This window comes from Chelon labrosus, assembly GCF_963514085.1.
Source record: "Chelon labrosus genome assembly, chromosome: 21".
Lineage (NCBI taxonomy): Eukaryota > Metazoa > Chordata > Actinopteri > Mugiliformes > Mugilidae > Chelon > Chelon labrosus.
Window position 1 is genome coordinate 12,103,303 of NC_140354.1, and position 24,157 is coordinate 12,127,459.

At 42.9% G+C, this 24,157-nt stretch overlaps 3 protein-coding genes across 3 annotated transcripts; all 3 read right to left on the bottom strand.

Moving 5' to 3' along the window:
• Positions 1 to 718: 718 nt before the first annotated feature.
• On the bottom strand, positions 719 to 13,179 carry nlk1 (nemo-like kinase, type 1). Its single transcript, XM_084569929.1, has 13 exons — positions 13,103 to 13,179; positions 11,477 to 12,683; positions 10,434 to 10,855; positions 9,390 to 9,519; positions 9,254 to 9,309; positions 8,818 to 8,924; positions 7,852 to 7,937; positions 7,412 to 7,621; positions 7,218 to 7,319; positions 6,857 to 6,943; positions 6,464 to 6,662; positions 6,005 to 6,098; positions 719 to 5,805 (listed from the first exon to the last, which is right to left on the bottom strand). Exons 3-13 carry the CDS (start codon positions 10,739 to 10,741, stop codon positions 5,757 to 5,759), a joined length of 1,428 nt encoding a protein of 475 aa, XP_084426055.1. The 5' UTR covers positions 10,742 to 10,855; positions 11,477 to 12,683; positions 13,103 to 13,179; the 3' UTR covers positions 719 to 5,756.
• Positions 13,180 to 13,230: 51 nt separating this feature from the next.
• On the bottom strand, positions 13,231 to 18,337 carry maza (MYC-associated zinc finger protein a (purine-binding transcription factor)). The gene is made up of 7 exons (XM_084571437.1): positions 17,529 to 18,337; positions 16,163 to 16,313; positions 15,289 to 15,680; positions 14,746 to 15,002; positions 14,450 to 14,513; positions 14,040 to 14,211; positions 13,231 to 13,562 (listed from the first exon to the last, which is right to left on the bottom strand). Exons 1-7 carry the CDS (start codon positions 17,559 to 17,561, stop codon positions 13,237 to 13,239), a joined length of 1,395 nt encoding a protein of 464 aa, XP_084427563.1. The 5' UTR covers positions 17,562 to 18,337; the 3' UTR covers positions 13,231 to 13,236.
• An 810-nt stretch (positions 18,338 to 19,147) lies between these two features.
• cdipt (CDP-diacylglycerol--inositol 3-phosphatidyltransferase (phosphatidylinositol synthase)) lies at positions 19,148 to 23,273 on the bottom strand. The gene is made up of 6 exons (XM_084569879.1): positions 23,115 to 23,273; positions 22,360 to 22,494; positions 21,951 to 22,104; positions 21,373 to 21,454; positions 21,193 to 21,274; positions 19,148 to 21,061 (listed from the first exon to the last, which is right to left on the bottom strand). Exons 1-6 carry the CDS (start codon positions 23,155 to 23,157, stop codon positions 20,919 to 20,921), a joined length of 639 nt encoding a protein of 212 aa, XP_084426005.1. The 5' UTR covers positions 23,158 to 23,273; the 3' UTR covers positions 19,148 to 20,918.
• Positions 23,274 to 24,157: the final 884 nt, after the last annotated feature.

The following is a 24,157-nucleotide window of genomic DNA, read 5'->3' on the forward strand; positions in this document are numbered from 1 at the left end:
AACATCATAAAAACATAAAGAAAAGAAGCTGTTAATGTTAGATATTGTTATTTTATAGGACAAAGTGTTCAATTAAATATAAGTGGAAAATAGTTCATCAACAGAAAACAGCCTTACACAAATAGATGCTTGTTATTGTGGAGATTTTGAAGAGAAAACTGGTTTAAATGACACGAAAGATAGTTGATCAGATTACAAAAAGTATTATAAAACTCTGATCTGTGGAAATCTGTCAGTAGTTTTGCATCCGATTAATCACTAGTTTGTCTTTAAGAACGTGATCGGGTGCTGACTAACCTTCCCTTTCTCGGAAATTAACGGCTAATTTGGGGGAAATTAAGAGGAAAGTTCCCCGCAAAATTATCTGTAAAATACCACAGCCATTAAAATTAAGTTACCCAAACTTGGACCAACGTCAACAGTGACAGATCCTCCCTGGTGCTGTTGGAGAACAGATGCAGTCAGATGTTTGTTTGTCCTCCATCCACCCCGACCTCCTCTGCATGAAAACAGATTCAGCAAAGAAGAGAATAAGTTTCTCTTCTGAATGCAGACAGAAAAACGAATAATAAATAGCACTGAGGAGACTTGATTGGATTCTGGAGATATAAAAGTACGTTAATGCATAAAACAAAGTAAACAAGTAAATCAGTTCTGAATCTAACTCTGGTGAAGTTGCGGAGAAAAGATAAGACTGAACGTGGTGGAGGAATATTATCCAGTGTCCATTTATTTATTTATTCATCATTCACTACTTTAATTCTAAACATTTTTTTTTAAGAAATTCAAGTATTGTTTGGGAACACAAGTCAAAAAAAAACAAAAACAAAACAAAAACATAACTTTTTGCTAAAACGAAGACAAAAACATCAGTTTAAAACATCAGTTTCATATTTATAATATAAACACATCAAGTTTCTTTTTGTAGAAGAAAACAAGTCTAATCTCTATGAAGAGCAGCCGTCTGCCTTGCTCTGCGGAGATCCTGAACGCCCTCCTCCACCCTCCCCGACGGCTGATCTCAGAACAGAGTGCAGGGAGGGAAAAGACCGAACACAGGTCGCCTAGTTCAAAAACTGATCCTAACCTGGAAGATCTCTACGAACACAACGACAGGAAGAGAAACGAGAATCCGGAGGGAATACTTTGGATTAAATGTCCCATAAATTGCGGAATTTGTGCCTCAAATGTTCAGTGACTCAAATCACTCAGTTCTATTTAAATTAATTGAACACATTTTTGTGAACTCACAATTTCTACAATGTGAAGATTTGCCGTTTTCTTTTCTGTTCTCTGTTACTGTAAATTGAAGATTTGAACAAATTTATGCAACAGGAAATAGAAATGCAGCTAATTATTGCTTTAACGGTTGTGTTTATGCACTTGTTAAATTCGCATTAACCTGCTGTAGTTCTTGAACTCAAACACTGGTATTACTGCCACACTTTGACATCATGTCCATTCACAAGATGAGGGCAGGACGAAAAGGGAAGCCATAATTTATGGTAATAAATTGTTATTAATTAATTAAACTGAACTTTAATCAAATTAACAATAAAGTGAACCCATGAATATGGGAGTCCCTGGAGAAAGACCCCGTTCTTTGAGGCTTAAGATAACAGTCTTGATTAAATGATGACCGTGATTAAGGTTTAATATATTTAACTGAACATATTCAGTTACCAAGTGGATCTATCAAGTATGGAGTTTCAACATCATGAAGGAGCCTAATTAAAAAAAATAAAAGTTCAGTTAATCCAACTGCGCTAACGGGCGTCGTGAGTTCATAAACATGACGACAGAGTCCTACATCCATCATGAAGGACTCGTTTTAAATGAGTTCTTATCTAATTGCTAGAGTGGACGATCAAAAATGACTGATGATGAAATAATTTATGGGTTTAGAGAGTAATCTGAGAAACTAAATTTGAGGACACAAATTAAACCAATGAGAAGCTGTCTTTCCGTCATGTGACCAAAATGAAGTTCTCTACTTTTTTTTTTTTGTTGTATTTTTAGGGAACAATGATCAAAACGTTCTTACAACTCCGGACTCCATATATAAAAAAAATAATAATAATCTAATTAGGTCACAACAAAGCAAAATAAGAAACAAAACTTCTAATAAAAATCACTTTCTAAAATGAATTAAATAAAAAGACCACAAAGTGTACGTCATCGTCGACTAACTCAACCATTGCACAGCATTCAAACCCAAATGCTCTCCGCGGGGTAATAAATATACACATGCAGATTTACAAGTCGTCTCTGGGTTTTCGCGCAGAGACTCGCCGTGTTCCTGTCGGAGACGAGCTGAGGTTTCAGGGGTTCCAAAACGTTTTAAGAAAGCAGGAGACAGAGGGACCAGCGAGGGCGATCGGGGGCCCGGCGACCCCGCCTGCTGGGACTTCAGGGCGTGTACAAAACAATTCACCTTGGCCGCAGATTCCCCGACTTTTCAGTGATTGATCCAGGAACAGAGCAGCCACAGGAGCTGAACCTGAAGGTTCCCCCAGTGTGTCCGAGCTCCCACTCAAAAATAAAACCAAACGTGGATTTAAAAAAAAAAAAAAAAAAAAAAAATCAGCCCTGTTAAGAGACTCAGCGTCTGTTCGGACCCTCAATGTAAAGTTCCTGAGATCCTAAAAAAAAGGTTCTTGCAGTCAAAAGGGGGCCAAACGTGGAACCGGGTTCTCCAGGACCACACTGATGGTTTCACATGTTTTAAATTCACTGTATTAACTACACATCTGTACACTTTACACAAATCCTCTATAGTTTTCAAAAGCACAAGCTAAATACTCAATTTTTTTTTTTTTTAGTTTTCTTCATGCAGTCACTGGTTTTATTTCTAGCAACTCTTTAGCAACTCATCAATACTCATTGTGCACTGTGAGCAGACTCTATATAAAGATGGACGACGTGAATATTTCAGAAACCGTCGCTGCCATCTTCTGCTGGTAGCGTCAGAGTCTGTGCAGCTGGATGGGTCGTCCATCTTTATACACAGTCCATGACAATGTGTACGCTTTGTTCCACTTTCAAACATCAGCGTCTTAAACATCTGTCCACAGGCAACAGGAAGAAATCACTCTATCAAATAACCTTGTGTTAAAATAAAATCACTTTTGGGCAAATTACAAGCAGAACTGTGTTAAAATAAACAAAACTTCCGGGTTAATCAATCCATGAAAACATTTTGGTTTTTTATCAAATATAACATTATTCCTCTAGTAAAACAACAATAATGGACTCTAGTCATTAGCTTGTAAACTCGTATCTTGTGTTAGTTGCAAACTGCGTGCACTGAGGATTATTAATCTAAAGAGATTAGAGGTACTAAACATGTAAAAACCACCAGTATGGTCACTCCTCACTTCATTTCATTTCATTTGCTAAAACTCATCAAACAAATTACATCTCGTCCACAGGCTCGAGGTCACAGGACAGAAATATGTTCACTCTCTTCTACGTAACTTCTGACTTCTTACATCAGGTGCTTTTCCAACACAGGAACCAGAGTTTGAGGGAGATATATTCATCTCCACCACAGTTACGTTCCATAAGGACTGAGAACCTTTAGAGGAACTCTGCTTGAGTGTCCACTGTAGGAACCAAGGTCTGAACAAAGTCTGAACAAAGTCTGAGGGAGATAGTTCCCAGAGCCTTGGCTGGAAAACAAATCACAGTGTGGTGGAGGACCTACAAAGGTTCCTTCACAATAAGCCTCATCTCCACTGCAGGAACTTTCCATCAGAGTCTAAAACCCTACTGGGGAACTCGCTCAACCAAAGCAGGAACCAGGGTCTGAGCCAAGTTTTAGGGTGAAAAACTCAATGATGGTTCAACTATGCAAACATTTCCCTGGGGTTTAGGCCTGGGGTGGAAAATATATCACAAGACGATGGAGGAACTTTTCTCCATCCTCCACCGCAGGAACTTTCTACCAAGACTGAGGACCTGTTGAGGATAATAATGAAGTCCAAGCCTTAATAGGTTTTATGAAGTGACTACTTTGTTTGATCTTTGCAGATCTCCAGGTTCCGATGGAAGAACACTTGGTTCATGGAAGTTCTCTGGATTTTATCTTTCTGGAACCTTTGGTGGAAAAGCACCTTTTGTAAAAACATTATTTTCTGATTCCAGACCGATAATCCAAACCTGATCATCCAAACCAGGATCAATACTGGTGTATCTTTATGTGGCTTTATACAGTTCATAGTCTACAACAGGACACCTGAGCCTTAAACTGAACAGGAACTAAAAAAAAATAAAATAAAAACAAACAACAACAACAAAGAAACAAACAACAGCAGCATTTCACTGAACATCCTTCTCTCAAAACCTCACACTGATTCAGACCGGCGGGGTGAGAGACAAAGAGCAAGCACGAGGTAAAAGAAGTCATGAATGTGGAGGAATGACGTTAAAGTTGTGACGGGAGGGTTTTAGGTGATTTCCCAGGTCCACCATGTTGTCCTCAGCCTCCATTTTTTTTAATGTATGTATTAAGGGTTTGAGGTAACCGAGACCGCCACAGACGCTCAATGGCGTCCCGTCTTTAAACACAAAAGGGTGGAGACACACTCTTTAACAAACACTCAATAAATTAAGAGATAAAAATAAACAACAGCATCGCCACTGCTTCCACGTCCTCTGTCTAAAAGCGGGATAAAAAGACGGGGGGGGGGGATAAAAACACTTGGAAATCTGAGGCGGGTCCACACGGGTGGCGTTTAGATCATAACACGATGAGACGGGAGGAAAAAGGTCAAGATTAGAGAGAGTAAAAGATAAAGGTGGCATTTATCGATTAGCAGAAAGCGAGCGGAGACGACTAAAAACACGGAGTCACGATTTCCTGTACTACTTTCCAAAATAAACAGTTGCAGTCACACAGCCTGCAGATCTCAGACTGTAAAGATCACGTGTGGGGAATGAATTCCTGATTAATCTGATCCAGAATAAACAACTCACTGTGAGGAAATAAACAACAACTGTATGAGGAGAAACAGCTGAGGACCGTCGGCTAAAACCTGCTACATCGGTTGAATTGCATTATTATCGCCACGAACACGCGGTGTGACGAAAAACACAGTGAATGATGTGTTCAAATGCGTTTTTTTTTTTTTTTTAACATAAAAAGAGAAAATCTTGGCGGCGCTTGGCGGTTAATGGTGTCGGTTGGCGGGCGATGACGTCGTAATGTCTGACCCGTTATGTCGTCCGTTAATCCTGTTGGCAAGAGAGCACGCTCCGAGTGTTTATCGCTGCTTTAACATGAAACCATATTGCACAGGGCTGGAATGACTTCAAACATCAACTAAGAATCAATTCTACCAAACAGTTAAAATCATTAATCCTTAAAGTCTCTACAAACACAGATGGAAAATCCAAACTAGTACCGAGTTCAGTTACTTTGCTCTTTTTCCTCATCAAGCACTTCAGCAGCATTTTTCTTTTCTTTTCTTTTTTTTTTTTAAATTCAGCACCGGAAAACGCCGTGAGCATCAGACGTTTGGGTCATTAAAAGCAGAAACTTCGTGGGTTTGTGGGGAAACTATTTGAGAATTTTCATGAGGTGGGTCGGCTGTTTTTTCCCCCCAGATGTAGCTGGGTGTGTTGTTTCACTCCATACAAAGAAAAAAAAAAAAAAAAAGAGGACCCAAACTCTTTGTTATTTTCAAGATGCCACGGCCAATAAAATCCTTCCTCGAACTGCCGACGCTCCTCGTGACGAAGAAGAGGAGGACCGCTCATCTCTCCTCCTTCCTTGACACCTTGGAGGAGTGCCATGCAGTGGACCTGAGGACAAAGACGGAGGCAGGAGGTGGTGAGGATCAGTTGAAATAACACAGATGAAAGAAAAAGGCTTCTTCCCGGATTCAAGTTCATGTGGAAAAGATAAAAATAAACTCAGGAATATCCTCGTATTTAACAGCTGTAAAACAAATGTCCTTCTTGTTGAGAGGAAAATGTCAGAGTTAAAGGACTGAATCCTCACCTGATGAAGGTCTTGAAGGCAGCACTCTGAGGGTTGATGCACAGCGGCACCCGTTTTCCCTGCTGGTGCTCCGTGATGAAGCGATGGATCAGCTCTGATGTCAACACAAAAAGAAAAGATGGTTCACATCTACACACAAATTCAAATCCGAAACATGAGCTCGACAAGAATGTTGGTATCTGGAGCGAAACCTTTTTCACATTTTAAGAATTTTTCTGCTTAAACAGTGAGATATGTTAAAAAACTAAAATATAATACGTATATTTAGCATTTAGCAACTCACTCTAAGTTTACAGAAGCCTTCAGAAACTGCTGCAGATTAAACTGAACTAAACAAACAATGCTAGTCAACGTAAAACAGTCTAAAAACAACCCACGATGCAGTGCTCTCTGTAGAAGACCCTAATATCCTCTTATATTTGAGCCAACATGGTGACGGTGACTGAAAACGCGTCGTACCTTTGCCCTGCCACACAGACAGCAGGCTGTTCTCGTAGCTGTGGCTGAACGGCCGCTCGGCCACCGGCTCGAAGTCTCGGGTGTAAACTCGACCGCTGGGAACCGAGTAGCAGCACTGACACATGCAGGTGTGGTAACGCAGGCGGCCTTCGTCCAGGTACGGGTGGGAGAGGGCGTCGCTGCCGGAAATCCTTTTAGCCTGGAGACAAGCGGAAGATGGAATGAGACGCCTTTTAGACGAGAACTTATGGCGTAAACGTAGCCAGTGTGAGGCCGCCTGCACGTCTGATTCAGCTGCCACCGTCTCATAAATACTGACTTTCTACTTCAGCACAACATTAAATATCTGCACAGCCACATCTGATCTGATCTGTTTCTGTCGTCTGAACTCACCGGATCAAAGACCAGCATCCGACAGAGCAGGTGAACGGCCTCGTGCGTGGCTCCGTCAGACAGCATGTAGAGCACCGACAGCGACGGCTGAGGAACAAAAACAAAGAGTTACTGTAGATGTGTTCATCTGTCAGTAATGTTATCTGATGTTTCAAAACACATGCACAGCAAATAAGATCAGATATTTAATTTCAAGTCCCCCTAAATAGTAACTTCATTATTTATCAGGTTGATGCAAGAAAAAAAAATTATAATATAATTAAATAAAACACAGGTTAACACCCGAACATGGCCGTCCTGTAGTTTTTACTCTGCTGACATGACTAAGAGTGCACCGATGACGGCAGTAGGAGTCACATACCGGTTTGTGCGGCCCCCTCAAGATGTGGGCTCTGGCTCCTTCGCAGGCCGAGGCCAGGGCCGACAGAGGAGGCGTTCCCAGCAGATCTGTGATCAGATCCAGCTGAACAGAGGAGCAGAAAGATGGAAACGTTATTCACCGCCGTGGTGTTTTTCCAGTGTAGTCCTTCCAGCCGGCCGTCGTGTTGGCCTCACCTGCTGGATGGGGCTCTGAGCCTGGAAGAGGATGCGCCGTCCCAGCAGCTCTGCAAAGATACAGCCCACCGACCAGACGTCAATGGCCGAGCCGTAGTGCCGGCAGCCCATCAGCACCTCGGGCGCCCTGTAGTACTGAGTCACCACCTCCTGGGTCATGTGACGTGACGGGTCGGGCTCCTCCACGCGAGCCAAGCCGAAATCACAAATCTAGCCAGAGACAAAGGGAAGATTTCACATCAGACATAAACGGACACTTTTCTTATTACATTTTTATTCAAACCTGGCTGAGACGAGACATTACAGGACGTAACGTACGAGACTCTTGATTGTTTTGCAGAGATTTTTAAGTAAAAACATAACAATGAACATAAAAAAAGTGATGGAAACACACCTGATGCTTCACACACAGTCACTCAGTCATATTATGAACAACTTACCTTGAGCAGGCAGTTGCTGTTGACCAGCAGGTTTCCAGGTTTGATGTCTCTGTGCAGGATGCCGGCAGAGTGAAGATACTTCAAACCTAATGAACAGATTTACAGGTTGATGAACTTCGGGGGGCGGGGGGGTTATATACAAACTTTGCTTGATTTATTTAGTCTTCTTGTCAGTATGCGAGTTCTACAGCCTGAGTTAGATGCATTTCTCTCAGTTTTACTGCCCTTTTAGCAATAAATCATTAACGTAACGTGGTCAATCTCAGAGGAAGCTCTCCGAATAGTGAGAGTGTATTGATCCTACTAGTACGTCTGATTATAAGAAATCTTAGAATACTGCTGGTTCTGGTTAGCCACTTTAAAAAGGGCTGACTACTTATGCATTCACTTATTTTACATTATATATTCATTAATACACAGGATTAGATGTTACAATCCCTTGTGCCAAAATCCCAGGCAAAACACATTTAGAGGCCCTGTCCAACCCTAATAACATAGCAAAACATCCTATATACAACACATATATATATATATATATATATAATCAAGTGAAATTACTTTGTAGAAATCTGCCACCCCTTTGACATTTATAGGTTTTTGTGTAATTTTTCATTATAAGCCAAGTTATATTCACCATTATTCCCAGGATAAATAAAAATAAATAAAAGAGCAAAACATCATTACATGTGCAATTCTTTAACGATGAAGTTTGCTTCGTCAATCCATATAAAACAAGAATTGTATTTGTGGTAAGCCAACAAACAATTCATGCGTTGTAATTTAAATTCAGAAAAAAAATATCCTGAATAGTAAAACCTCTTGTTCATCACGTCTGTGGAAATGTGCTTCACGTTGTTAGAATAGTAAATCTAAATCTGGTCAGACTTAACCCACCAAATAAAACCGACAAACACAAATCTTTGCAGGGAGAACGTGTACGACTCCTTTCTAAAACTGGCCGCTCACCTCGGAGGATCTGATAGAGGAAGACCTTGATGTGGTCGGTTGTGAGAGGCTGAGGAGACACGATCACTTTGTGGAGGTCGCTCTGCATCAGCTCTGTTATCACGTAGCTGCGGGGCGGCTGTCAAGGAAAAAAAAACTGACCTCCGCCTACACGAACACGAAGCATCTCCCAGCACGGGTCTCGTTTTTTAGAAGACAACCACGAACGCGTAACAACAAGCGTCAATAACACATAAAAGCAAGAGAATCAACACCCCACATTAAATATTCACCAGTGACCAGCTACACATCTGCAGCGATGAGCTGGATTTAGACCGGAGACCAGGAGCTAAATTAAGTGCATTAAAAGGAGGACATAAGGGACGATTAATGAGAAGAAACTAGGACGGAAGACATGAGGAAGTAAAAGTATGACTTCTGATCTGAGAAAGGATACATCTCCTCGAAGCAGTCGATCTGCGGAGGCTGCAAAATGTCCAGAGCTGACAAAACCTGCACCGACAGGAAAAATGCATTTAGTCTCCTTTCGTGACTTGAGCGAACACCTTTGAACGCTTTCGTCACGGCCTTACGTTGTCGTGTTTGAAGAAACACAGCATCCTCAGCTCTCTGAAGACCCTCTTGCAGGAGACCAGGTTCTGGAAGACATTGGGCATCTTCTTCAAAGCCACCTTTCGACCATCACGCGGGTCGGTCACTGACCTGTGAGAATATGGAGGAAGTTTAGATGCATATTCAGCGAATATTTCAATAATAAAATAGCAATAAATAAGTAATATCAGAATATGCTGGGAAAAGCTTGGTAATAATTCATAACACTGGGTACTACTTGGGTTATACTGTTGGCATTATGGGAACAAATATGTGGATAATATAAGGACATTAATCTTTAATAATAACACAGAAACATTTTTTTATCAAATTAAACCAATGGTATCACTTATAACTCGCTAATGATGTGATTTTCAAACTATTTTATAACATGAAACGATCAGTATTAGACATATGATGCTGTGATTTGACATTTCCAAACAAACAAGTTACTCATTACATGTTTAATATTTTAATTAAAGTGTAATATTTGATTAAATCAAACAGCTGGAAGCTTCTTAAACTTAAAAATGCACTGGTGTCTCAATTTTGATAACCAGTTAAACGTTTGGGGGGGTGAACATCTGCAGCTTGCCCTCTACTTTACATGATAGCGTAATGAAGATGTGCGGACCATCCCAACAATCAATACAAAAATCAATCCAATGCTGGTAATATTTGAAGGCATGTTTTAAGACGTGCTTTGGGGCGACGGGTTGTTTGCCATCACGCCACAGCAACAATTTACTTCTACACCTCCTGACTGCTTTTACGGTTATTCGTGTCGTGTTGTAGTTTTGCTGGGATTATCTGAGATGCAGAAATGGAGGTATTACAGCTTAAAATCATCTAAAAACATAAACATAGTGAGTCAGTTTTGTTAAATCAATCAGCTGGATAGTGATTAATCCAAAACCCTGAGGATTATGCCATTTAAAAGTTAAATATAGTAATCAATAATGTAAGGCATGCGGTATCTACAGTTTAAATGTCCAAGACTAGTGGTTTGGCCCTTGTTTTCTCACCAGACAACACCAAATGCGCCATAACCGATGGGTCGGTCCGGCTCCATCTCTGCAGGGCTGGGCACCTCGCTGGCCGGGTTGCTGTAGGGCTGGGGCACCGCTGCTCCACCGCCGGCGCTTCCTCCGAGAGCAGTGGGGTGACGAGGGGTCCCCGCCGGGGCAGTGGGTCCAGTCAGACACGGCGTAGCACTGAGGCCCGTGGAGGGAGCTCCGCAGGAGGAGTTGACACAGAAGTACTTGTGGCCCAGCTCTGAGCCCGGAAACAAATCTCCACAGACGGTTTGCCGGCCTGCGCCGTGAAACGCCATCCTCCCCCTCGCCGAAAACAGTCCTCTATATCCCGAGTGGCACCGAGCTGCTGCCGGCTAGGTGCGGAGGAAACGCGGCTCCTCACTTAGCATGACCCACTAGCTTCTTCCTTCCTGTGTGAGCATACAGGGATGTAAACAAGCCAACTCGATGCCAACATGAAGAAAGGCAGAGCTGCAGCCGGGGGAGGCTCCAGCGTTCAGACAAAATATATGCAAACAAACACAGCTAAAGTCTGGTTAAAATGTAGCTAAACACTAGCCTGGATGTAGCATAGCAGCTAACTAACCGACCACTGACTCTAATACTTTAATCGTCGAGCTAACTTACCTTTGTAGCAAGCTTATCTCACCTGGTTAGTGAAGCTACTCGGTTAAGTTAGCTGTCTCCGGCTAGCTAACAAGTCAGCTTCAAAATATCACAAAAATAAAAAATGCTCTACTACATACTAACCGGTAATATGATAAATATCACAAACAGCATTCTGGTTGTTGTTTTTTCTTCTTTAAATGCACAATAAAAAATAATCCACCTCCGGGGAAGCCGCTAGCTGCCGTGCTAACCAGCTAGCTGCCGTGCTAACCAGCTAGCTTCCGTGCTAACCAGCTGTTCCAGCTAATTGGTTAACCAACGATGTCTATGACCCACATAGGAATTACTGGTCGGCGGCTGTGACCTACATAATTTCCGAGAGAAACGCTCCTTCAACAGCTTAATAAAACAGAAATACAAACCTGGCTCGGTTAAATGGTGGATGACATGGCACGGAAGCAGATTTTTTAAAAATGGTGAAAAGCCCGAGTTAGACGCTCGTCGCCCGGCTCTTAAGAGCTAGCCGGATTGTTAGCTAGCTCTGTGATGTAGCCGACCAGCTAGCTGCAGCTAGCTCCTGACTGCTCGCTAGCTGGCCATCGCGTCGTAACATTGAGAGTGGAAGAGTCCCACAAAGGTAGTTTCTTGCGTTTTCTGAACGGCGGCTCATCCAGCAGACTCTCCTTCAGATCGGGGTTATCCTTAAACCCAGCTGGACTTGAGGTCGCTCTCACTGCGACAGCTACAGCTAGCTGGCTAGCTGGTGGAGTAGGAGGAGCTGGCAAAGCCGGGTGGGGGAGGGTTGATGCTTTTTTTCTGCTGTAAACAATGCTAACGTTAACTAGCTCCGGTGCCTCACGCAGCTACCGCGTTAACCGTAGTCGACCTGCAGCAGCTATGAAACCCACACATGCATTTCACTGCCTTTTAATACAGTAATAGTAACTATGCACTATGCATCAAGTACAATCAATCTGCACAGCCACAGAAAATGTGTCACCAAGGTAGCTACAAATACATGGCAAGTTTAAAGAGTTACAAATCAGCATCCAGAGTAAGAACAAAGATCATGAAGCAGAGAAGTTATGCACATTCAGTGTTCATGGGGAATATTCACAAACAACTATGGGTTTGCCTTTATCAGCTGTATAAAGTGTTATCTACACAGGGGGCCCATCTGAAACACGTTTCCTGTTAAGTTTCTCTGCTCTGAAAAGGATCTGATGAAGGCAAACTGGAGACTGTTCTGCAATAAATTAGGAGGGATTCAGATAAGTCATGTTACTGAGGTCTCATTAGAAACAAACACTGATTTCATGGAATATAAATGGTGTAAAAACAGCCGGCGGCTTTACAAAAATCATGAGAGGCTGTGCAAGTCGGGTGGAAAGTAAAACAATGAAATCCATGTCTAACCGCTAAGCCATGTGAGTAAAAATACACACTAATTATCCTCTTTAATTAACAAACAGAAGTTCCCTTATTGTCTCTCTCTTTCTGTACAGTCGGGTTGCGTGTCTGTCAGATCCGTCGGGCTTCACAGAACAAAACAAAAAAAGGTCTCTGTCCTCCTGAAATCATCAAACGGCGGATTCTCCTGATCTGTGAGGCAGTCTGTGAAGAAGTCATCTGAAAAACAAAACAGAAATATTTGCTCAGACCTTTCAAGTTTGTTTTTCCCACATCTAGTCCTTGTATGGATGAATGCTGACGAATTAAATAAATATGATCAGTAATCACCCTTTCATTAATGTGTCAGTTGCATCTCTGTGTTTAAAATAAATGCTTTAAAAATCAGATTTTTACATGAATCATTTTAAAAGTTTGGTTTCAATCTGACTTAAAAGAAACACAATTATACATCTTGATAACTGGATTAAAGATCTCCATCCAGGATACATGGGGTGTGAAAGATTACTAATCTCTATTTTTATCTTTTATAACAATAAAGGTATTACTCTTTAATATTTGGGATCAGTCACAGCTGTTCCCACTTCAGTTTGAAATGAAACAATAATATAATAATTCAGATTTAAACCCTCACACACCTGGACCGTCGTTCCAGTCCTCTCCTCCACGTTGCTTTTTCCTCGACTCACCAATCTCCCCCCGCCTCCATCCCCAAACTCCCAAACCCCCACCCGTCCCACCCCCAGCTCCCTCCCCTCGCCCTCGCAGCGTGCTAGCTGTGGGGCTGCGGGGCGATACTGGAGCAGTCAGTTACCAGCAGTCCCACTGTGCTCGCGCTGGACACTGTGACAGCCACGCTGGTGGTGCCGACGGGCCCTGCGCTCGTCGGGTCGGGGCCAGGGTCACCCTGGTTGGCGTGGGTGCCCATGTGACCCTGGAGCTGCGTGGCCGTCTTGCACTGCACCCCGCACAGCTGGCAGAGCAGCACCCCGCCGGCCCCAGTCCCACCGAAACCCCCCCGTGCCCCGCCGCTCTCCTTCCACTCCTGGCCGTGGTGCTTCTGGGCGTGGACGCGCAGGTATGTGAGGGTGGTGAAGCCTGGAAAAACACAGACAGACGCTCAGGAAGTGATCGGAGCAGGAACAGCTAAACAGAAACACACTAGATTCTCTCAGCAATAAAAACTCAAACTGAAGACCTGTTGATCTTTTTATAAAAACGGTAAATTCCTTTGTTTAAGGAGCTGGATTCTGTAGTTCATCAAATTGTACTTTAATAGGAAATGCATGTATTCTTTGCAGACTACATTCAGCAGATGATTATTTCAGGTGTGGTTCTCCTGTGAGCTTTTAAACCAACAGGAGGTGATGTGTTTTTTATACACAACAATGGAGCTAGGAGGAACAGAGGAATCATATTTACTGGGTTGAGCTACGCGCACACAACACATGGCCTCAGGTGACAACAATAAAAACAGGCAATAACACCAGACTTCCCCTTAAACAAACAAACTCTTGCTTGCGTTGCGGCAATGTCTACTCGACCATGAATCTCATGATTTAGCTTCAGTCTTACTGCGGTTGCAGAGGTGGCAGGCGTGGTGCTGCGACTGGTTGTGGACCCTCATGTGGTCGGTGATGTAGGCGGCCGACAGCAGCTTCCCGCAGATGTGACACGGCACCTTCTCCTCGTGACGGATCAGATGGGCACGGAGGCGGTCCCGCGTGGCGAACGCTGACGTGCACGTCTGTGGGGGAAAAAACACAAAAAAACAAGAAGATGGGTGTTCAGGAAATTTTTAGCGCAACCTGATTTAAATCCAAATGAAATCACAGGAGTAAAAAAACAGCGGCAATATTGTATCCATGAATGACAGTCAGGAGAATACGTAGCTTACACTAATACGGTGCCTCGACTTTCCATCAGAACTGCATCTAGTTCATCATCATGATAATCATGAGTAAACAAACAGATGGGGACGTTACCGTGCACTTGAACGGTCTCTCTGTGGAGTGCACCTGTCGGACGTGACTGTTGAGGTGGTCTGGTCTGAAAATATAAGCACCGAAATAAAACAGGTATGAGCCAACACTATCGGTAAAAAGTCTGAGAATGTGTTTTTCTATCGTACTATGGTCAGTGAAGGCAGCACGAATGTTTTTGGAGGCACTGGACAATAACGACAACGACTCAACAACTGATGATCGAGTTAAAGACGTCCAGGAAACGGATGTGAAACAGAAGCAGACAGCGTTACTAGATGTGTCAACGGAGCTTATACCGAGAAAAGGCCTTGGCGCAGTGTGGACAGACGTAGGGTTTCTCCACGCCGCCTTGGTGTGAACGCACGTGGTAACTCATTCGGTCTTTCCTCTTGAAGCGCTGCTGGCAGATGGGACAGGAGTACGGCTTCTCGTCCGAGTGGGACAGTCGGTGTCGGTTGAGGTGGTAGACGTCTCTGAAGGCCTTTCCACAAGCTTCGCAGGCGTGGTTCTTCCTCACCTGGTTGGTGTTGGGAATGGGATTGGGATTGGGATTCTGTGGGGCAGAATTAGAGAAATTACTGTATTTTATTGGCCTCAGTGAGAAGGTTTCATAAAATAAACACAAAAAAAAAACAGTCAAGACAGAAAAATCTTCTACATTTTCGTAGTGAGGAAAACCACAGCGGGGGACCTGTTGATAATGAATGACAAGAGGACGCCTGCTGGTATTTCCCGACACCACATGCTGATGTCTTTGGTAGAAAACAACAACAACACTGATTTGTTCTTTAATCCTGGCCTCAATGCACTGTCTGTCTTTTTTAACCCAGTGAACCCACCTGCTCCATAGATCCCACGACAACAACAGCTGTCTGGATGGGTTGAGGAGGTGCAGCCAGGGTTACAGTTGCCGGGGCGATGGACACAGAGACCGGCTGGGTCTCCTGGTTGGCGTGCTGACCGGGCTGGGGAAGGGTATCCTGGGCGACGGCGGGAGGAGGGGGCGGCTGGGGCTGCGGGGGCAGGGTGAGCTGGAGGAGGGAGAGAGGCACCGTCTGCTTCTCCACCCGTCCTCCTTTCCCTCCGTCCTCCTTCTCCCGGGCCGCCCGGTCCTTCATCTTGATGCCCGTGTGCACCGACTGGTGCCGCCGCAGGTTGTAGCTGTTCTTGAACTCCTTGTTGCAGGTGGCGCAGATGTGGGCCGGCCGACTCGGTTTGGGAAGTGGTTTGACTGTCGGAGACGGAAGAGAGTCGCAGCGTTTAAGTTTTAAATTGTGTTTAATTTTGTCACAAATCAATGTCCAGTTTGGTAAAGTTTATGGAGGACAAAGTGGGTCAAAGCTTAAAAGCTTAAAAAAAAGAAAAATACTAAAAATTGTGAATAAAGATTTTGTTTTGTCACTTTTTTGAATTATTAATTTCAAATACCTGTAAGAGAATATAGCACATTCAGTCCACAGACCTTCAGAGGAAAACTGCATGTTGTGCTTTTACTTTTGATATTTGTGAAATCATAATAAATAAAAATATATTTTTTACAAGACTGATTCTTGTAAAACATCAGCCCACCTTTCAGACTGAGAAAGGTGGGCTGATGTTTTACAAGATTCTACATCAACACCTGAACGTCTTCTCTGACAGACACGAGTCTTTTTTTTTTATATATTTATATACATTTGACCCTGCAGTGAAACAGAACCCTCCCCTCCTCACCAGGTAGGGGCTCCTCGCTCAGGGCGGCGGTGTCGACGGTGGACGGCGGCGTCACGATGTGCTCCGCCGGAGGACTCTGAGACGAGCCGGTCAGGTCAGGCAACAGCTCGGCCTGGAGAGGCGTCTCAGGTTGACTCTGGGTCGACGGCGTCTGCAGAAGTCAACATCTGTGTCAATACTAGATACCAGTTACTCAAAGGTCGTACTACGTCAGACTACATTTATCTGACAACAAAACTTGAATATTAACTGCTATTTTTTTTTATCTCAATTGGGGCAGAGTTATGCAGATATAAATAAACATACATTATTTAAAAATTGGTTTATGTTACATAAGGTAAAAGTTGTTTTCAAGTTTGGATCAGTGCTGGAGCTTATAGTTAAGTTACTGCTGTAGTTACTTTTGAGAAAAAAAAATCACTAAAGTTTCAGCTTCTGAAATGTAAGAACATGACACTTTTTATTTATTTTTAATATAAATCACTATAAATGGAATTTCTTTGGGATGTTTCTGGAGTTCACCAGCTCAGATCTTGACATATAACTACAATTAAATATGTAATTGTAGAAGATTTAATCCAGCTGGATGTACGTGACATTAAACGGTATGATGGACACCTCCAGTCCCAGTTTGTTGCTGTTACATCAGAGTCACTGACTGATCAGTCTGTGTGCTACAAACCAAGATTAAGTTATTAATTAATTCATTTAGCACTTTAATTTGACTACATTAAAGCTACTTTCAACTACAGCTAATTGATTAGTCGATTTATTTAAACAAAAAACGTCAATCGTTTTCTGGTTTCAACTTCTCTGATGTGAAAATTACGGCGGATATCTTTGGGACATGCTGAGACAACACCTCCAGCCTTCGGTGAGAGATTTATTGACAGCTGGATTAGATGGGACCATCATTAACAGCTGATCTTTCTGCTTTGTTTTTAAATCATTTATCTCGAGGAGTTGCTCCAAAACAGGTTCCTATGGACATTCAGTGACACGTTATCACATCACAGACGTTACTCAGACACTGGTCATATTATTAATAAACACATTAAAGTTGAATTTAAGGGTTAAATGATAAATAATCGAAGGTGGATCTAGATATTTAAACTCTACCTTACAGATGCATGCAGCAGCAGATGAGGCCGAAGTCTGTGCTCACCTGTCCTGCAGCTAACAACTTCACCCTGACCCCTCTGTGACCCCCCCCCCCACCCTCCTCCTCCCTCCATTACCCCACACACAAATGTCAAACACCCCCACCCACCCCTGCTTTCTCTCCCCCCCTCCCCTCCACCCCACCTCACCCCACCTCAACACAACCCCATCCTCAAAGCAGCTGCAAGCCTCAATTAACACTCACCTGAAATAGGAAATTGCTCCAGGAGGTATCCATCCTGACAAAAACAGAAGCGGCCCGGGACCGAAGCGGGGAGGGAGGAGGGCCACGGAGCCCAGAAAAAAAAAGCTCCGAGTGCTGCTATGAAAACACAATCTGCGGCCTGTATCGCAGCTCTACCTGCTCGGCTTAATTCATGGAGATAAAAAAAATAAAAAAAATGTGGTGACGCCGGACGATGTCTAGCTAAAATCGACCAACACTTATTAGTGGTTACGCTGAGTTATGAGTTAATCATCTGTTGGCAATAAACAGGCACTGGCAATTTGGTAAATGCGACAGAATGGTTGTTGTCATGCTTTCTTTAATGGTGCATTTTCTTTTAATATAATCTGCTTATGTCTACTGTAATAAAATTTGGTGAATTGCATGCAAAATAGAGATTATTTTGATACAGAAGATGAGCGGTCACAATCATAGCAGCGGTTCAGGACTCGTTTATTTGCGATAGCTCCGAAAAAAAAAAGGCCGCGGCGTCGGGATCCAAGCCTCGGCGTTGCGTAGAGCTCGTCCCCTAACTAGAGCGCTCCTGCTCGGCCGCGGTCCGTGGCTCCGCCTCGGCGTTTCAATCGACAGGATGACATCTTTCTCTTTTTTTCAAATTCGCTCCCCTCTCTCGCCCTTTCTCTCTCTCGCTCTCTCTCTCCCTCTCTCCCTCTCGCCCTCCCTCCCTCTCTGTCTTTCTTCCTTTTCTTTTTTTATCTCTTCTTCTCCCCCTCTGTCCCTCTCCGCTGCTTTAAAGGGAAAGTATTTTGTGTATGCACCCTCCTCGCGGACCCCGTCTCGGCTCGTCTCGTGCCGCGCCGTCCCTCTCGCCCCCGCCGCCGCCGCCTCTTCTCAATAGGCCGACAAATAATGAAATCCGACATTTATAGAACCAGCTCGGTCGTTAATCCGCCCCCCCCCCCACCCCGCTACGCTTTAAAGAAAAAAAATCCACCGCTGCCGGTAAACGGAAAATCTCACCGGCCAGAGATCCGGACCGCGTCCGTCAAACTGTTAGCTAAAATGGTGTCGGGTTTAGCTAAAACAAGGCTTTATCCTGCGAGCATCTTAAAGGTAACGATGCGCGCAAGTGCAACAGCTGGATCTAACCTCGGTGCACATGACGTCCATTCTTGAATGGGCCAGGCAGAGCGGCGCGCCAAAACCCATTCAAAAAATCGCAAATTATACGTCGGCTCGTTCTTTAGGGAAGTTAATGCGAATAATAACGATTTGTCGTTTTTTAATAAGAGGCACTGATAAATTCGGCTGGCAAAAATTTATATTAAAGATGCATTTAATTGTCGAACATGTTTATTATTAACAAAATTTTATGATACTTTTGTTTAGTCAAGACTGAAAACGAAAGTAGCCCCCTTGTTCTCAAGCATAGAGCAGAAGTGTAACCCCTCATACTGAAAGACACAACGACATCTGCTTTGTTGCTGCTTGCATTTTTGTATGTTTGTCCCCTCAGGTACCTGTATTCAAAAGTATAATATGCTAGTAATAAATGTGCAAACTTATAAAATTTTTCTAAAAAAAAATAAATTAAAATCAAAACAAACATCCATTTGCTCATTTTAATCATGTTTATTTTGTAGCTGCTTTTACAGTAAGTTCAAACCAATCAAACAAAATAATAATAATAACCACCAAATATTTAAATTACTACAATTTTCCTAAACATTAGAATTGGCTTTGATATATATATTTACTCTCTAATAATACATTCTAGGAAGTGAGTTCCATCAAAAACAACGTTCAGATTTCAGCACACACATGGCTTTACAGTAATCAGCAGCACAAACCATAATACTTGGGAGCTCCACATGTGAGGTATACGTGTGACCTGCGTAACCTTCTACACAAAAACAAACAAACAAAACAATGCACCTCTTCTACCACGAGTAAAGAACATCAGAAACCTCAAGTATGTGCCAACACGTCGGCGTCCCGTAGAAAGAAAGAAAGAAACTATAAAAACAAGAAACAAATGGCTCGGATGTGGCGAGAGGAATACTTCAGCGCAGACGGCTTCGCTTTCATCAACTGAATGAACTTCAGTTTGGTTTGTTTGGTCGTCAATATCAGGGATGTCAATTAAAAAAAAAAAACAACTAAATAAAACAACGAGGAAGGTTTTACGTGTGGCGCCACCTGACAGGATAAACACATGTGGCTGCCATGTTCTCCAGATGTTTGTCTGGATGCGGAAAGAGAAGCAGCAGCTTATGAAGCTTATCAAAGCGACGACGACGACCGTTTAAGGCTCATTCTGCCTCGTTTCAGCTGCAGTATTTAACGTTAATGCATCTTTCTGAGTTGTGCCAAAACTAAAGGCTTCCTGCAACTTTAAAAGCTTAGATCTGAGTGAAAGAGAGCACAGAAATGGGCCGCGCTGTGCAACGATTTCCCTCAAATCTCTAAAAGTTTTTGGTGAAATAAACATTACTTATTCTTTAATATTTAACATTATCATTGGTTTGAAGACGGACATCAGGAGTGAAATCCAGATGTTTTAAAATGCATCTAAAATGTTTAAATAACTATTATTTTCGTTGTAAAAAAAAAAAGTTGGTCAGAGTTTTAGATGTGCCTTATTTTTGACCAACCGTTGAAAACACAAAAATGTTGAACTTAATGTTAGACAAGGACATGACCAAATATTTACACCTGAACGTATTGATTTCTCAAAAGTTATTCGTCTGTAATGATGAACCGACTGTCCTGCACACAGGCAGCCAACATGAATCCAGATTATAGGTTTATAACCGTTCCGAATCCTCACATTAAAACCACAAATGATTTAATATCTGCCGTTATAAGAGATTTTTGACACCGTTTCTTTTGATTTACAGATATTCTGCCTCGTTTCAACACGACTTTTATTCATGTCAGGCTGATTGTCTTTTAGTAGCATCGGATCATGCGGATTATGAACCAAATGGAGGCTGCAAAACAGAATCAACTCTAGAAGAGAAAATAAGAGAGTAGACTTCAGGCTTCACAGGTTTATGTTACGACTCAGGTCTGATCGAGAATGTGTAGATAAATAAAGCACTCAAACGTGCATTATAAGTTAGTCACGCTATATATTTTGTGATTCCTATGGTAATAATTTATATTGCGACCATGTACTGGCAAATTAAACGAGAGCACAGAAAAAAAACCCATAAAATTTAAACTCAATCTGTCTTTTAAACGTTTTCATTCTGGAATTATCTTGTGATATTTGGTCATACATTTTCTGGAGTGGGTTTCACGTCACACACATCACACACCAGCGGTATACCGTCACCTTTTAGAAAGTAAGAGTGAATAAAACCGGATTCGTCGCTCTCGCCGCTCCCCCCCCTTCTCGCCCTCTCACTGCCCCTTCGCGGCCTTCTCCCGCTCGGCGGCGTCCATCGCGGCCATGTTCTGCGAGGCGGTGATGAGGTGCACGAGGCTGATGCCGGACTTCAGCAGGCAGATGGCGCAGCAGAGCCCCTGCAGCCAGTAGAGCCAGGCTGCGCAAGAGAGACAGCGACACGCGTTAGCTTTCTACGTCACCACAAACCATCCAGCCATTCAGCATTTGTTTTGGAGGACACCGAGGGAAAACCATGAGCCAAAATATAACTGGCAACAAGAGTCTTACATGCGGGTTCCTCGATGTGATGGAGGAGGTAGAGCAGACAGAAGAAGAGCTCGTTCCCAGCGCACATCACAAACAGCACCGGCTGCAGGAGACGAAACAGATTCACTCTCTTTTCCGTTTTTTTTTTTTTTTTCTTTTAATCAAATCAACACAGATTTAATCCCGGGCCAACAGTCTGACCTTTGATGTGTAGTAGATTCGGAGGACGGGGTTGCCGGAGAGGTCGATGGTTTTGTGGCTCGTCGATCCCTTTATTGTAGAACTGAGGAGGACGAAGATGGAAACAAAGACATACAAAGAACATTAGATAAGAAAACGATCCTCCCTTTCTGCTGAAACATCATCAGGATTGTAAATTTATTTCTTTACATTTTCTTTATCAAGAATTTAAAGAGCATTAAATAAAATTTGCGAAGGCGTGATGGAAACTGACAGAGATGAAATCTATCCTATTTATTCCAACAAGCTGTTAAGAATAACACTGATCAATAAAACTACACAGGACTGATTATCATCGATTCACATTAGGAAAGTAAAACTCTGTTCTGGTCCATTAGGCCTGATTTCATTATTTCTTATATAAAGCTGTGGATTATTCAGAAAACATTATCTAACACTCTCATTTCCCATCAGCACCACAGAGCGGAAAATCAGCCCCGCCTCGTCCACATGACGCTCACGCGGAGAGCAGCGGGGAGGGGATCCTGAGGATGTGGGAGCTGGCGCTGCACGGAGAGCGCATGAAGCAGATGAGTCACCTGTGCAGGTGCAGCCAGTGGCTGGCGATGTCCAGACACATGCTGAGCTGGAAGAGGAAGGTGTAGGAGGGGTAGATTAACGACAGGTTGACCAGCAGACACATGGTGGCGCAGCGGTCGGTCAGCATGTCCATCATGGCTCCAAACTTGGTGGCTGAGAGAAAACATGGGAGGGCACGGAAAGTTAGAATCTGGAGGGGATAGCACGTCCTACTGCAGGTTTTCATTATTGATACACAGAAAGAAAAGGTAATCTAAGTGCAGTGGAGCTTAATATGTTTACAGCAAAAAATTGGAAATCCATAGTGAAATCCAAATGATGTGTAACCAGAGTCTGGCTACGCAGGCTAGGACCTTGTGGCTTCAAACCTACGTGATGTCGGAAAGAGATACGGCTGCAGATACGTACACTGATTGAGGGCTCGTGCAGCATGGCCGTCAAAAGCGTCAAGCAGAGCGCTGAGCAGGTAGCAGAAGACGGCCGGCCACGGACAGCAGGGCATCAGGTAGAAGGACAGCAGGGCCAACACCACACGGGCGTAACCTGCAGGAACACGGGATCATTTTGACAGCGGTTAAACTGTTTGATCAAAATATGACACTCTTCTTTTGTTCTTGTTCCTCCCAGCACTGGAAATAAATGAAACACAGTTTAAATGTTCCCACAGTCCAAAGAAATGAATGAATATCATTAAATATTTTTTATCTATTCTACTCCTGCATTTCAGAGATTCAGTTGCGCCAAAAAATGCTTGATTAAATAAGATTAATAAGCCCTCGTCATAGAATTAGGTTTTGAGCAACAACATCAACACAATCAGAGATTTCTGATGTTGCCATTTTCAGTTTGAGGTTTCAAGAGCCGGAAGTGTCACATATTTCACAATTAAAGTAAAAAGCAACAAAACAATCCAATTCAGTTTGATGTAACTTGCTGTTTTCGCTCTCTAACCATTTGGTCGAACATCTCTTCCACGGTTAAAGGTAATAAAACGGGATTAACTTGATATAAAACTAATAAAAAAACGCGTGATCGCTTGATTTACTATTTTTGACACTTTTTGAATGGGCTTTGGCGTGAGCGTCTCTCAGCAGCAGTGTCTACAGTGACGTTAGCTAACGGCTAAGCTAACTACGTCTTGGCGGAGACGGTGAAAAACTCACCGATCAAATTAGGAACGAAGAAGAAAATATTTTCCTCCGTCATCTCGGAAGTTTGCGGCGACTTGCTGGTCGAAGGGGTTCGTCTTCCTGAATTTAATACCGGGGGTATTTGAGAGGAAAACTCAGCAGGCGGTAGTCAGATTTGGTTGAAGGATGACTTCTTCCTCTCAGCGGCGGAAACAACAAGAGCTGTACTTCCGGTGCTTCTCTGTTTTCAGAATAAAAGCGCCAACGGTCGACTCAACTGTCGACGTTAGGAGTTTAAATAAAACATATATTTTTACACTAATATCATAATAATAAAGGGGAAACGTGTCTTGTTTTGTTCTTAAATTGCAGTGCCTGAAACATCATTTTCACTCTGCTGTAATGTGATTAAAAGGTTAAATCTTCCTTTAAGGATGTAAACTGTCTAACATTAGCTAAGCTATACAGTAGCTAAAAAATGAATATATTATTTTTTATTTCCCAGTCAAATGTTCTAAGAACAAAGCCATCATTTTAGTCAGGAATATATTTCAAACATGCATTTTCTTATTCAAACACCACATTTAAAAAAAAGAAATAAATCTCCCCAAGCAATGAAAACAAACCAACACGTCTGTTTTTGTTCTTTTATTTCTCCAAAATTATTTTGTTACGTTTCTGTACAACTCGTTTCTCCTCCAAACACTTTGCACTGAACCTGAACATTTTTCAACTCGGCCTCCGACAGACACACGTCCACCCCGCTCTCCACGCAAACACCGACTCTCACTACAGCAGTATCCTCCTCCTCTTCCTCCGTAATCGTCCTCCTCTTCCTCCTCACAGCTGCTCCTGTCAGTTTTTCACCGGCTGGCCACAAACAACACAACGTTCGGGGCATTTTTATTTTTTTTTTCCCAGGGGAGTGTTTCCAGCCTTTACAAGGTTGAGGCAGTTAACACTGAATGAGTTTGTCCAACAGAAACATTTAAAACTGCACCAGGAAACGTTTGGACCCAAACAGAAACCAAACCAACTATCTGACAGAAGAACAGCTTTATATTTTGGGACATTTC

Bases quoted from the DNA above. Each gene is read 5' to 3' on its own strand.
- nlk1 (XM_084569929.1), bottom strand. From the start codon at position 10,741: ATGGCGTTTCACGGCGCAGGCCGGCAAACCGTCTGTGGAGATTTGTTT. The intron at 7,622-7,851 runs GTAAGTTGTTCA...GTCTCTGGCTAG, and splicing joins ACAGCAACTGCCTGCTCAAG to ATTTGTGATTTCGGCTTGGC. The intron at 6,663-6,856 runs GTGAGTTCAGAC...GCTTGTCTCCAG, and splicing joins GGATGCTGGTCTTTGATCCG to GCTAAAAGGATTTCCGGCAG.
- maza (XM_084571437.1), bottom strand. From the start codon at position 17,561: ATGGATACCTCCTGGAGCAATTTCCTATTTCAG. The intron at 15,681-16,162 runs GTGAGGAGGGGA...CGTCTCCGACAG, and splicing joins GAGCGAGGAGCCCCTACCTG to TCAAACCACTTCCCAAACCG. The intron at 13,563-14,039 runs GTAAGACTGAAG...GTGTTTTTCCAG, and splicing joins CTGCCACCTCTGCAACCGCA to GCTTCACCACCCTCACATAC.
- cdipt (XM_084569879.1), bottom strand. From the start codon at position 23,157: ATGACGGAGGAAAATATTTTCTTCTTCGTTCCTAATTTGATCG. The intron at 21,455-21,950 runs GTGACTCATCTG...CGTCCTCCTCAG, and splicing joins CACTGGCTGCACCTGCACAG to TTCTACAATAAAGGGATCGA. The intron at 21,275-21,372 runs GTCAGACTGTTG...CGTCTCCTGCAG, and splicing joins GAATCTACTACACATCAAAG to CCGGTGCTGTTTGTGATGTG.